The sequence below is a fragment of the Vulpes vulpes genome, chromosome 5, assembly GCF_048418805.1.
Source record: "Vulpes vulpes isolate BD-2025 chromosome 5, VulVul3, whole genome shotgun sequence".
Classification (NCBI taxonomy): Eukaryota; Metazoa; Chordata; class Mammalia; order Carnivora; family Canidae; genus Vulpes; species Vulpes vulpes.
In genome coordinates this window covers 91,744,352-91,758,949 of record NC_132784.1, presented here as the reverse complement: position 1 = coordinate 91,758,949, position 14,598 = coordinate 91,744,352, and the positions used below count along the sequence as shown (strand labels likewise).

The 14,598-nt window shown below is 40.5% G+C and overlaps 1 protein-coding gene across 36 annotated transcripts in view; it reads right to left on the bottom strand.

The window, feature by feature from the left end:
- Nucleotides 1-4,214: 4,214 nt before the first annotated feature.
- The window catches only part of ZC3H11A (zinc finger CCCH-type containing 11A), a 45,920-nt gene continuing 35,536 nt past the window's right edge, over nucleotides 4,215-14,598 (bottom strand). For all 36 annotated transcript variants that reach the window (XM_072759277.1, XM_072759291.1, XM_072759275.1 and 33 more), the window contains 6 exons: nucleotides 11,045-11,548; nucleotides 10,200-10,279; nucleotides 8,574-8,904; nucleotides 7,081-7,247; nucleotides 6,642-6,709; nucleotides 4,215-6,200 (listed from right to left, as the gene is read on the bottom strand). In XM_072759277.1, coding sequence (XP_072615378.1) covers nucleotides 5,942-6,200; nucleotides 6,642-6,709; nucleotides 7,081-7,247; nucleotides 8,574-8,904; nucleotides 10,200-10,279; nucleotides 11,045-11,548 — 1,409 coding nt within the window. In that variant the 3' untranslated portion in view covers nucleotides 4,215-5,941. The remainder of the gene's footprint in view (nucleotides 6,201-6,641; nucleotides 6,710-7,080; nucleotides 7,248-8,573; nucleotides 8,905-10,199; nucleotides 10,280-11,044; nucleotides 11,549-14,598) is intronic.

Sequence of the window (14,598 nt, the reverse complement as noted above, 5' to 3'; positions counted from 1 at the left end):
CATCCAGTCTGTGGTATTTTGTCATGATAGTGCCGAGAGTATATAGGTTGGTAAGAATCTCTATCTTGGGCCGCCCCGGTGGCCCAGCAGTTTAGCGCCGCCTTCAGCCCGGGGTGTGATCCTGAAGAGTTGGGATCAAGTCCTACTTGGGCTCCCTGCATGGAGCCTGCTTTTCTCTCTCTCTCTCTCTCTCTCAGTCTGTCGTGAATAAATAAATAAAATCTTAAAAAAAAAAAAAAAAGAATCTCTGTCTCAAATTTACACTCTGCTGAGTTTGGACAGGGAAACAATTTTAAAACGGTAGGGGTAAACAAATAGTGAATGCCTAGTGGATGGACACCAAACCCCAGTTTGCGGAGGACAGCAGGGTGTTGGGAGAGTAGCCTGGAGGCAATAGGATGTGTAGGAGTTAGCCAAAATAAGAGACTTTTAGGGGGAAAGATAGCGTTAACAAAGGCAAAGCGTTGGAGAGAGGTTAGTGTTCAAGGGAAGTGGACAGCTTGTAGTTTTGCTGGAGTGAAGTGCATCAAGGGCGAGGCAGGAGGCTGGTAGGACAGGGTTTTGCATGCTGTTGTGCTAAGGGACTTGAATATAATTGTGGAGGGAGAGGGAAGGATTGGAAGACTTTTCAAAGCAGTGACTCAGATTTGCATTTAAAATAATCTGTTAAAAGATTAGTTTACACCTAAGCCAAGAATAGTTACAGCAAACAGAGCAAGAATGAGACAGCACCAATGGAATGGTCAGAGTTCACTGAATACGAACTTGCCTCTGTGCTGGCCTTGTTAGTAGCTCACACCAGCTCCTTTGCTAAGCAACACAAAACTCAAGCTCTGACACCTCAAGGAAGCCTTCCCTGACCAGTCTTGAAGTGACTTCTCATTCCCTCTAGAGCACCGTCTACTTATACTTGCACCTACATCATTCCTGGTACCTTTGTCTTAAAAATACTTCCTCTCTTATTTCATGGGCAGAGATTTGCATACACTCTTCTCCCTGGTGACCAGTAGCATTAAATGATAGAGGGCCACCCAGGTGGCTCAGCGGTTTAGCGCTGCCTTTAGCCCAGGGCCTGATCTTGGAGACCTGGTATGGAGTCCCACGTCGGGCTCCCTCCATGGAGCCTGCTTCTCCCTCTGCCTGTGTCTCTGCCTTTCTCTCTGTGTGTGATGAATAAATAAAATCTTAAAAAAAAAATGATAGAATTGATTGTTTTGAGCCTCTTCCAGGGGCACCTGGGTGGCTTAGTGCCTGAGTGCCTTTGGTTTGGGTCATGACCCCAACGTCCTGGGATCCAGTCCATATCAGGCTCCCTGTGGAGAGCCTGCCTCTCCCTCTGCTCCTTGCCTTTCTCGTGCATAAGTAAAATCTTAAAAAAAAAAAAAAAAAGATGGAAATTCAAAATACTTTATGGCAGTTATACTGAGATATTAATTTCATATTAACCCAGTTTTTCTAAATTCAGCCACACTCCTTGAGATCCCAATGAAGGACCTCCTTAACCATATACACCTATTGGGTAGGGATTCCTTCCATTTTGCTTCCCTCTTCCCAAGAAATTTCTCCTGCTTTGTTTCAAGTCTTCTTGATCTAGCCAATTCCCTATTTCACTTATTAAACAAGCAAGAGGGTATTTGAACATTTTTCCTTCTTTTTTCAGAATCTGACTGGCTCCGCTTACCCTTATTCTTAACTCTACAGGTTGTTGTCTTACTCCTGAGGACAAACCAGTCACGGAGTCAAAGACTAAAAAACTCAGGGACAGGCAATACTAAATTTTAATCCACCGCTTCTTGCTCATAACCATAAACTCAGACTCTGTAACACTTGAGCAGTTAAATACAACTAAAACCTAAGCACTTTCTTCTTAGGCCCTCAAGAAATCTTGTGACTCTTAATTTTTGCTGATTCTTTGCTCATTTTATTGTACAATGTTAAGAAAATGGTCAAGTATTTTCTTTATGCTGATGCCCTTAACATCATTTTGCAAATTCAATTAAGTTGAAGCACAGTTTGGAAAATAAGTTATTAATGCAGGCAGATGTGTGGGTTATGGGAACTTTCAGAGATTTATCAAGCAACTTCCTAAAATCAGATTTAAGAAATCAAGAGCTGGGATCCCTGGGTGGCGCAGCGGTTTGGCGCCTGCCTTTGGCCCAGGGCGTGATCCTGGAGACCCGGGATCGAATCCCACATCGGGCTCCCAGTGCATGGAGCCTGCTTCTCCCTCTGCCTGTGTCTCTGCCTCTCTCTCTCTCACTGTGTGCCTATCAAAAATGAATAAATAAATAAATTAATTAAAAAAAAAAGAAATCAAGAGCTCTTGAAAGTCGATGAATCAAACACAATTGCATGTAGAAATATATTTTCTTATAAACCTGACCCGATTTTGACACTATAGTTGGGAATATGAAGCAGTGACTTTCCAGTGCAGCATAGCATGTTGTATCAAAATGGATATGTGAATTAAGAGGTAGGTACATAATACTTAGTAAATGTTAAGCAGCATAGAACCCATTTCCTGTTGTTAAACTGACAAAAAGCAATCCATTTTAAAGAATTGCAGAATATTCTGGCAAAATGAGGCCACAATTATATTAAAAGATTTTATTTTGAGAGATAATGTGCATGTGCACACAGCAGAGGGGAGAAGCAGGCTCCCTGCTTAGCAGGAACGTGAGCCATCCAGGCACCCCGTCAGGGCCACAATTTTAGAAAAGTAACATTGTACTTTGGTCAACATAGATCAAGCTTTATTATTATTTTTTAAGATTTTATTTATTTATCCATGAGAGACACAGAGAGATGCAGAGACACAAGCAGAGGGAGAAGCAGGCTCCATGCTGGGACCCTGACCTGGGACTCGATCCTGGGTCTCAAGGATCATGCCCTGGGCTTAAGGCGGCGCTAAACCGCTGAGTCATCCGGGCTGCCCTTATTTCTTAAACGGTATTAAATATCAATCTTAGCTCTGTGGTGGTTTCACAGATTGGCTAGGTAAAAATAAACTGTTTTGGCCATCTGAGAGGACCTACTTGAAGTTAAGGTCAGAACGTTAGGGATCATTTACCTTGAGATAAGTACATGAGTCACAGATTATCTTAAATCTTCAGGCTGTAGCCAAACTGCAACATTTGGGCCCTCTTCTGTTAAAATCGAAAACCATCATCACTTAAAACCCAATACACAATGTTTTTTATTTTTAAGGTTAGAGTGTGCATGTGCGCACAGAGGGTTAGGGGCAGAGGAAGAGAATCTCAAGCAGACTCCCTTCTGATGGGGAGCCAACTACTCAGGAGCCCCTGATCTGTTTTGTGCAAAGTTGATTGAACTTGCTGCAACTACTTTTAGACTATTAGGGGGGCACCTGGGTGGCTCAGTTGGTTGAGCATCTGCCTTCAGCTCATGATCTCAGGGTGCTGGGATTGAGCCCCACATGGGGCTCCTCTGCTCAGTGGGGAGCCTGCTTCTCCCTCTCTCTGCTGCTGCCCCTGCTTATGCTCTCTTTTGCTCACTCTCTCTCAAATAAAATCTTAAAAAACCAAAAAAACGTAGCCTATTAGGAAAAACCTGTGTTCTTTGGTAGCTAACAAATTTGTTCATTCCCTTAAAAATTGGCATACTACTTAAAACACTTCTCTGAATTTCATGACTTCATGCTTGAAAATTCTTAATTGAATCTACCTAAGATCACTTTTAAATCCTCTCTCCTGCAAAAAAATGGCATTGGGGTACCAGGGTGGCTTAGTCAGTTAAATGTCCGCCTCTTGATTTTGGCTCAGGTTGTGATCTCAGGGTGGGGAGACCGAACTCTGCATCTGGCTCTGTGTTCAAAACAGAGTCTGCTTGGGATTCTCTATCCTCCTCTGCCCCATCTCCCCACTGGTGTGTGCATGACGACCTCCCTCTCTCTAAAATAAATAAATCTCTAAAAAAAAATTAATGGCATTACCAGAGTTACGAATAATGATTCAATATTAATGTTGGGGGAAAAGTCCTCCCATTTAATACTATTCCTTCTTACCTAAACTATATGCAGCTATAACAGCATACTTGTGGGTAAGTTTGGCAATATGCCCTTGTGAGAAGTTTCTAAAGCCACACAGTATCTGTGAAATTGGAGCATTTACACAAGAAGCTAACAACATTCTGAATGGAACCCCATCAAGGCAGATTCTAGGCTGAAGTGATGTATGACCACTTAACTCACAATGTCCAGACTTTCCTACACCAGTTTTATTTAAAACACAAATAAGTATTTTTCTTTCTTGTAATGGCAAATGGTTCAAATAATGCTGAACATGAATCAATGACTAATACAAGGACTTTAAATATGAAACAAAATTATTTTTAAAAAAGCAAAATAAAGGTTATATACAAAAGGGACCTGGAATCTTTAAGCTGATTCCAAAAATGAAAGGAGTAGAAAATCTGTGGTGAAACCAGAACATTCCACCCCTGCTTTGGAGAAGGGCTATTATACAACATTCAGTCAGCTGAAGATGGATTGGTAGAGAGGTGTCTATACATAAATTTCAAGTCATTTTTGCTTGTGCAGAATCATCCAGATCTTCCCAAGACTGAATGGGCAGTCCTGTGGCTTTCTTCCTTTACCATATTCCCAACAAGGCTACATGAAGTTCAACTCTTGATGAGCCGCTTACAACAGCAGTTCCTTAGGAGCCAACATGACAGGTGGGTCAGATTTCCCTATGAGAAACAAAACTGGCCACCTACAGCAAAATATCAAAATGGACAAGTCCTTCTTTCCTCTTCTTCTGATTACGTACAGTAGGTCTCCTTTCAAGACTCTTATCCCCATCATACTTGTTCCTTCACAAGTCTGAACCTTGAGGTGATATGAAGGAGACGGACATCAAGAAAAGAAAATTCAATTCAGAAATGAAGAAAACTGGAAGGTATACAATACACCCCCAGAGCATCTCAATAATCCCACTACAGTACAATTCAGTGTACCGCTAGAGTCCAGAGATAAATATTGGCAGCTTGGAGGAGTTCATTTCCCTCCCCTCTGGTGGTTAAAGGGCACCAAATAAATACTGGGCAAGAGGAGTTTGCTGTGAGAGAAATAAAAAATTAACCAATTTTTATCCCTGTGATAATTCAATGCCAGCAGGAGGCAAGTACTGAAGAAGAGAAGGGACAACTTTCATGCTAAAAAAAGAATTCTTCTAATCATTATGTCACCATCTCTTATGAAGAATCCCAGGGAATCCCAGAAATAGAAAATTAGTTTCAGAGGACCCCGGAGGCACTTTAAAGCCTTAAAAAATTACAGTAATAATAAATTAGCTATTGCTCTTCAGAGGCTTACAGAGCAGCAGAAGCATGGAAATCAGGTTGAAAAAGTTATGTCCAGATTACAAGCTTCCAGAGCTGCTCAGCCTTCTCTAAAGCTTAGTTGAATCTCCAAATACCTTTAAAAAGACATACAATTTAACACAGACAGAGTGGGTCTTTTGTTTAGTGGTAGTGTGAAATTTGGTCCTTACTGGCAGCAGCTGGTCTTCTTCCTTTTCAAACTCAGGTCACATTAATAAGTACATTAAGACAATACATAAAAGAAATACTATAGCAAAGGGGAAAACAGCCCAAACTGACAAACACCTCAAGGAGTCACTAAGTTCTTTTGCACTCTTTGACTTGGCTCTCCCTCTCAGTTTTTTTGTGAAGAGGTGTAAGACAGAACATTTTTCTCACAGATGTTAACCCATGGCATCGAATGGACAAAATGGTTATCAAGGGACTTTAAAAATCTGACCCCAAGGAATCCAGGACACATACAGGTAATTCAGAGGTATACTTCTGATTTGGGGCAAATTCTAGACTAAAGAAATGATCATCTTGGGTAAATGTTATAATAGATGAAATTAAGTCCAGTTTTGTGTGTGTGTTTTTTTTTTTAAATGTTCCACCACCTTCAGCTATCAATCATCTCTGATAGCTCAAGCAGAAGGTCATCTTCATCTTTCCCAGGATCCAAGTCGATCTCAGCTTCTAATTTGCCTCCTGAAATCTCCCATATTAGTTTCTCAAAATCATCCTCAACAGAGAGTGGGGGCTTTCCTGTTGAGGTAGAGCTGAGTCGGCGAGTTTTTGTGGCTATTTGGGATGAAGAAGGGCCAGAGACTTCCTGTGGAGAGGAGTCTGAAGAAGACTGGGCTGGAGGCAGCACATGACTACAAAGGAAAAAACCCAAAAGATTAGAAAACTGCGCTTTGTTAATAGTTGGCTAAACGGTCCCACCTGGTCTCAGAAACACGAGAGTATTAGCAAAGAGTTATTTTTGATATCAGCATAACAGAATTGTTTTACTGATTTGGGACAAGGCGTTTTCAGTTCTCATCCTTCTAAAAGCAGGATTCACACCGATGTTTAAAGCATTTTAAAAATGAGTCAGTACATACACAATGGAACCAAAGGAGAACAGCAACCCTGCATGCATATCATGTTTTCTTACAATTAATAGGAAGTTTAGCAGATTTATTTATGTTGGCTATCAAGCTGGTCTAAGTGGCTAATAAACGTATTTGAAGGTTTATCTAGCAGTGTGATTCTCTAGAGAGCATAAATAATAATGGTGGCCTAAAGTTTGGTCAAGAAGAATTACAAGGTATTACCTGTCTCTAGGTTTTTCCATCTCAGGCACAGTGACTGACTTGTCTTCAGAAAGGAGTGGAACAACTGCCTATAAAAGTAAAAGGAAGGGAACTCATTTGGAGTCAGGCCTTTTTTATTTCAGCTTATTCATTTACTTTTGCCACTTTCGTTTTTATCACTCTTTAAGCCTGGAAATTGAAGAATAAATAATCCAAAGATTGAGTTTACAAATAAGCAAAATATCCTGCTGCCCAAGAATTAGCGTTTTTTAAAAAAAGAAATTCCATCCTACCACTCCACAAATGTCTAGCGGTGAACGTGGAATACAGTAACAACCTAAACAACTAAAATGCTTAGGAAATGGCATAAGTACTTGCACACAGAGAGCGAGCAGAGTCACTCTTCCCTGCTTTCCTAGCACACTGACCAAAGCACCATCTAGTTGGATCTACTTCTTACCACAGCTGTTTTTTTGGTGGGGCTTTCCTGTAGCATGCTGCTGGAGCTGAGTGGCTTCACAGCTGCGATGACAGCAGGGTGGACCTCCACTGCCTTGCGTTTGGGGGCCAATTTGGGGGACGAGACAACTTTAACCACAGATGGCTTCACATTGACTTTGGGTTTAGCTATTAGGGACAGAAAATATCTGATTAATAGCTAGAATTCCTCTTTTACATGGAGAGTAACTTAGAATATCAAAATTCCTTCTCAACACTGTAAATATGATATCCCAAAACTGAAAATAATCCATAAACAATGTGTACTACAATGTGGTCATAATGTAGAGATGCATACTCAAATAATTCCTTTTAGTGGCTCTTGAATTTGAATGGTTTTTCCACTCCCTGGTGTTTTTCTTCTTCAAAACCAGAGAAAAAAATGCATCACAGAGAGCTCTGATTCCCCCTCTAAGGTTTAACTGACATCTAACATTATATTAGTTTCAGGTATACCACATACTGATTTAATATTTGTATATAACGTGACTGTAAGTCTAGTTAATCCATTACTCTACAGTTAACAATTTCTTTAAGATCCACTCTCCTAGCAACTTTCAGCAATACAGTATTGTTATCTGTAGTCACCATGCTGTATGTTACAGTCCCATGACTTAAAAATATGGAATCCGGGGATCCCTGGGTGGCTCAGAGGTTTACACCTTCCTTCGGCTCAGGGCGTGATCCTGGACTCCTGGGATTGAGTCCCACGTCGAGCTCCCTACATGGAGACTGCTTCTCCCTTTGCCTATGTCTCTGCTCTCTCTCTCTCTCTGTGTCTCTCGTGAATAAATAAATAAAATAAAATCTTAAAAATTTTACTGTATGTGCTGCTAAAGTGAGCTTTAGAGAAAGCTTATTTTTTTATTTTTAAAAAGATTTATTTATTTATTTATTCATGACAGACACACAGAGAGAGGGAGGCAGAGACACAGGCAGAGGGAGAAGCAGGCTCCATGCAGGGAGTCCGACGTGGGACTCGATCCTGGGTCTCCAGGATCAGGCCCTGGGCTGAAGGCGGTGCTAAACCGCTGAGCCACCTGGGCTGCCCCTAGAGAAAGCTTTTTAAACAGCAATTTTAAATTCTGAGAAATGAACTCATCTAACTTTGCCTTTTTATTAAGATTTTATGTATTTATTCATGAGAGACACAGAGAGAGGGGCAGAGACATAGGCAGAGGGAGAAGCAGGCTCCCCATAGGGAGTCCAATGCGGGACTCGATCCCAGGACTCTGGGGTCATGCCCTGAACCAAAGGCAGATGCTTAACCACTGAGCCAAGCCACCCAGGTGCCCCAGCTTTGTCTTTTTAAATAGAATTATCAGAAATGCTATTCTCCACCTGTGTGACAAGTATAGCACACAAATGGAATTTAACTCAATTGCTGCTAGAGCATTATTGGAAACTCGCTAATTTTCAAATCCTAATATGCAAGACACTAGAAAAATCACTCACCTTTACCCCTTTTTTCCAAGGTCTGTGCTGCACATTTCACATTCAATATTGAGTCCCCAATCCCTGAGGTTTCTACCTCTGCTTTTTGGGACGACTTTGTGGGAGGCCGCTTTGTCAGGTGCCGTGTGATGCCTGGCATAGTAGTGAGCACTGGCTTCTCTGCTATCTGAGTGTTGCAAGAGTCTACGTCTCCTCGAAGAGGTGTCAAAACTGATTTTTCCTTCTGTGAGGCTCCCCTCTCCAGCTGCTTCTGTATATGCTTCTCTCTCATGGTCTCACATCTCTTGACTTGAATTTTAGTGATGCCAACTCCTGTGGTCTCTTCTGAAGTCTGCGGATAAGTTTTAAAGCACAAGATTTAAAATTTTGTACCTCTAACAATCTGTATGATAACTATTTTAAGTTACCAGGCTTTACTTAGAGCTCAATTAAAACAACAACAAAAAATGAAAAAAACCTTGGGGTGCCTGGCTGGCTCAGTTGGTAGGGCATGAGACTCTTGATCTTAAGGTTGAGAGCTTAAGTCCCATAATGGGTGTAAAGGTTACTTAAATACAAAATCTTAAAAAAAAAAAAAAAAACTTGTTTAAAAGAAAATAAAAAACTAGTATGTCAATTTTACCTCAATTTAGAAAATCTTGTTTATAAGTTACTGGGCTGACATCTATATCAAGCAGAATTTGACATGATCCAGAACATAAGAGCTTTTGCTCTTTGATATTAAATACAAAGTACCAAGCTGAAGATGAAAGTTAAAGATGTATGGAACAACAAAACCCCCGATTTTATAGGCTTAGACAATCATGACCCCTAAGTCAAATACAAATGCCTCATAAATAATCAGACACTTGCACAAGATTTGTGTACGATGATGTTCATTCATTACCTTAACTATGTAAAACAAAATTGAAATGTTAAGATTATATTCAGATAATAGAACATTATGTGGCCAGTAAAACTAATGTCCCAAAGAATTATGAATATAGTAAAATTAAAGCAGGCTGCAAAATGATAATAGAGTTCTCAATTACTTTCTAAACCTGAGTTAAACAATGAACAAGTTCACATACATGTATACATAAATAAAAGGCTTGAGAAAAACCCATGAAAAAAAGCTAATGGTTGTTATATATCTGGCTTGCAGAATTACAGGGTTTTTTATTCTTAAAAAAAAAAAAAAAAAAGTCCCCAAGTTTTGTACACTGAGTGCCATGCCTGGTTTAAAAAACATTGCGTGGCCAATTAAAAACAACTTTTAAGGGAGCAGAGAACAGGGGCACCTAGGTGGCTCAGTGGTTGAGCATCTGCCTTTGGCTCAGGTCCTGGGATTGAGTTTCACATCGGGCTCCCTGTGAGAAGCCTGCTTCTCTATGATTCTGCTTCTCTCTGTCTCTTATGAATAAATAAATAAAATCTTAAAAAAAGGGGTGGTGGGGAGAAGATTGCTATACACAGAAGTACAGAAAACTCTCCTAGAAAAGTTTAAGTATAGTGAAAGATTGTTTACCTAATTTATCAGTGAACTGTTAAACAGAAATTTATTATGCTAAAACTAAATGGCATATTTAATCATTCATCTGGACTTTGGCTTGCCATGAACTATGAAATGGTCTTAAATAAACTCACCTCTTTAGCTTCCGTTCTAGCAACACTGCTCTGAGAAGCAACTTCACTGACTTCTTGAAGTTTCTTCTCTTCTTTTATACCTATATTCACACAATAAACACACCATTAACTATTTCATTTAAGCTGCAACTTTAGGAATAGATTAAAGCAAAATTCTTCTTTTTTTTTTTTTAAAGCAAATCTCTTGGGCAGCCTGGGTGGCTCAGCGGTTTGGCGCTTGCCTTTGGCCCAGGGTGTAATCCTGGAAACCCAGGATCAAGTCCCACACTGGGCTCCCTGCGTGGAGCCTGCTTCTCCCTCTGCCTGTGTCTGTGCCTCTCTCTCTCTCTGTGTGTCTCTCTCATGAATAAATAAAGAAAATCTTTTAAAAAAAATAAAGCAAAACTCTTAATGAAAATAAAGATAAGACAAATAAAATTATAGATGATGTCCATTCATCCTCATAAAGTTTCAAAATGCACATTACAATATCAAAGGTCTATACAGCACTCCTGTAAAGAAACAACGTAGCTTCATTTGATCCAGGGGTTTTCAAAGTTATTGGACTAAAGTGCTCACAAATATGTCGGACTAAAGAACTACAAATATCCTGTGGAACACTGTCCTTTGGAATACGATTTGGGGAAATGGTACTACAGACTGAACTGTGGTGTTACCTTTTTTTTTTTTTTCTAAGATTTTATTTATTTATTCATGATAGACATAGGGGGAGAAAGAGGCAGAGACACAGGCAGAGGGAGAAGCAGGCTCTATGCAGGGAGCCTGATGTCGGACTTGATCCCGGGACTCCAGGATCACGCCCTGGGCCAAAGGCAGGCGCTAAAACCACGCAGGGATCCCGTTACCTGTTTTTTTTGTGATTCGGAGAAGCCTCCTTGGCCCTGGGATGGCCTCAGGCTGAGGCTGGGAGCTGGTGCTGCTCTCAGTGCCCTGCTGTCCCCGCAGTGCTTTCTCCTGCTTAATTTCCTCCAGTGTCTTGATGTGCACGTCCTGCATAGACTTTGTTCTACCTGTGGGCTCCTCTGATTGTCCTTTGCTGGTAGCTATAGGTGGCAAAACCACTGTTTTTTTAATGTCACTATCGGTCTTTAGCTTGATGCAAGTTACATCCTTTTTGCTTTTTTGTCTCTCTGCTTCCTGCTGCCGATGTTTCTTTTCAGCCAGGACCTCAGAGAAGGTTTTGATTCGGATAGTGGAGGGGCTTCTTGTTCCTAAGGTAGAATCATCAACTTTTGAAGGTCCTTCTGTCTTGAGTTTAGGCTGCAATTCTCCACGTTTCTGACTAGCTTTTTCAAGAAGAATTTCTTCCAATGTCTTCACATGGATCTCACCAACTTTAGTGACTCTCTCTGTTTTTTGGGGGGAAAAAGAAGTCACTGTATTTGGAGTTCACATCTTAACAACTGTTCACAACTTAACAACTATTCCTGGATCAGGGCAGAGTCCTGAGTGGTATCATGTAGGCCAGTAATTAAAATGAACAAAGTATATTAGTTTCAATTTCAATTCTGAAATACTTGCACGTTTCAGGTAATGGCCCTCAAGGAAAACTCTTAAGTGGCAAAAATTACTAACTTGTTGGAGTTCTCTCCAGAAATATGATGATAATAACTTAGTAGGTTTAAAAAAAAAAAAAAAAAAGCTCTAGGCCAAATGGGGCTTGAACTCATGACCCTGAGATCAAGAGCTGCACTGCATGCCCTACCTACTAGCCAGTTAGGCACCCCAATAATAATAACTTTGATCAAAAAAGTATATTACTATATAAGGGCATACAGCAAGAACCCCAACCTTTGTCCAGGAATTGGTTAAGGGAAGTTTTTCAGAAGAAGTAATATTTCAGTGACATTTGAAGGATGAATAGTAGGTAAAGCAGGTAACAAGACAAAGAAAATGGGAAAGGCCCAGAGATTGGCATGCCACTGAAGAGCTATTTTTAACAATACACTAGTCATTCTACATCTGTTTTTTTTAAAAAAGATTTATTTATTTATGTCATGAGAGACAGGCAGAGATAGAGGCAGAGGGAGAAGCAGGCTCCAGGCAGGGAGCCCGATGCAGGACTTGATCCCGAGACCATAGGATCACAATCTGAGCCCAAGGCCGATGCTCAACCACGGAGCCACCCAGGTATCCCTCTACATTTGTTTATTTTAATTTTTTAAGATTTTATTTGTTTATTCATGAAAGACACACACACAGAGAAAGAGACAGAGACAGAGGCAGAGGCAGAGACACAGGCAGAGAAGGGAAGCAGGATCCATGCAGGTAGCTTGATATGGGACTCGATCCTGGGTCTTGAGGATCAAGCCCTGGGCTGAAGGCGGTGCTAAACTGCTGAGCCACCTGGGCTGTCCTCTACGTTTGTTTAAAGAGCAAATTTCACACTTTACAAATAGGCTCATCATTATTGACAGGCTAAAAAAAATAATGAAGTAATGTGGGAAAAAACGAGAAGAATATGGAAACTGTACACACATATTTGATGACAGTTTTTTTTTTTTAATTTATTTAGAGAGAGAGGGATGGAGCATGAGTGGTGGGAAAGGGCAGAAGGAGGAGTAGCAGACTCCCCGCTGACCTGCTGAGCAGGGAGCCTGACCTGTGGCTGGATCCCAGGACCCTGGGATCATGACCTGAGCCGAAGGCAGACGCTTAACAGACTGATCCACCCAGGTGCCCATGAATGACAGCCTTTAATGAAAGATCCAAAACATAAAATATCTTTTAACCGTAAACACACATCATGTTCGTTTTCACCTTCTTACCTTTTGAACATTCTGTTCCTTCTTACACAGAATTTGCCCTACTAGTCTCATTCTCTTGCTGCCTAATTGTAATTGAATTTGGTTTTAGAACCTGACATCCTCCAGTCCACTGCTCCCACAGTACTGCAACTGCCTGCATTTCTGGCCATACTTGGTACTTCATGAAAACAGACTAAACTTAATTATCTGAAATATTTTAGTATAGTACCTATACATGGGAAGTACTCAAACAGATATTGAATTACTTCCTTAGGGCTTTTTAAATAATTCTTCCATTGGATGGACTGATCTCAAAATTACTACCTTCAAGGAAGTGTGTAAATGGTGACATGAAAACCTTGTTCCCCACTCCACAAAAATTTATCAAAATAAAGACATTAAAAATAGAATAAATCCACAACAGCAGTGGAAAACAAGGCTGCCACTAGCAAAGCATAAATCTTGAGGGACTTCTGAGATAAGACAGCAGCTATCTGAATTTACAGAAAAATAGAAAAAGAACAAATGAAACTGTAGGAAGTGAGATCTATTCCTCCCAGGGGTGCCAAAGAAAACTGCCAAACTAGTAGGAAAAGCAACAATGGGTAGAAGTGTGAGGATGACCTATAGAGCAGTTGGACCAGCCATGACCTTCTTCGGGAACTGCTCTCTGAAGAGAGGAGAAATCTGCTGGGGAGGGGAGTAAGTTAGGAGGTTGGGGCCGGAGGGAGAAGATGAGCAAATTCCAAGCAGGAAAAGAACAGGGGAGAAGAGGAAAAGGGAAAGCCTAGGAAGGAAAAAAAACTTTCTTATTGTGGCAATGGTATGGACCCCCAGCCTTCTAGCCTGCAACCCAAACAAGCTGCCTTTTATTTAGTACGCCCTCCCCACTCAGGCAGCCCTCACTTGTGTCTCCCAATCAGGAGAGGACCATTTGGGAACAAGACCTTTAGAACCACCACAGGAAACCCAAGTGCTAAGAAAAAGCAGTAACATTTAAAGTGAATTTAAATAAAAAAATGTAAATAAAAAAAATTAAAGGAAGAGTGATGTATAGAGAGGAGCTGCATGGATGGAGTATAGGTTTATTATACTATTCTTTAAACTGTATAGTACTTAGATCTTACAATTTAAAAGATTTGAAAAGGGATCCTTGGGTGGCGCAGCGGTTTGGCGCCTGCCTTTGGCCCAGGGTGCGATCCTGGAGACCCGGGATCAAATCCCATGTCAGGCTCCCGGTGCATGGAGCCTGCTTCTCCCTCTGCCTGTGTCTCTGCCTCTCTCTCTCTCTCTGTGACTATCATAAATAAAAAAAAAAATAAATAAAAATAAATAAATAAAAGATTTGAAAATTAGTACAGTAGAGTACAGAACACAGAGAAGAAAATTATTGTTTATTTTTTACAGTGTTTTTCCCAGGCATATACTTTTTTATCTTTACACAACTGGAATCATCTCATACATATTCCTGAGAGTAAGTTTCTGTAGTAAGAAAATAAACTTCATCATCTTCACAAAATTAAGATTCCTATTCTATTTTTTTAAAATTCTTATTCTAAATCCAAAGGTCGAAAGTAGTAGGTGTTCTTTGTAACCTTTCTTCACTCAATACAATATGAGAAGTTTTCCACATGACTGTTCAAAATATGACT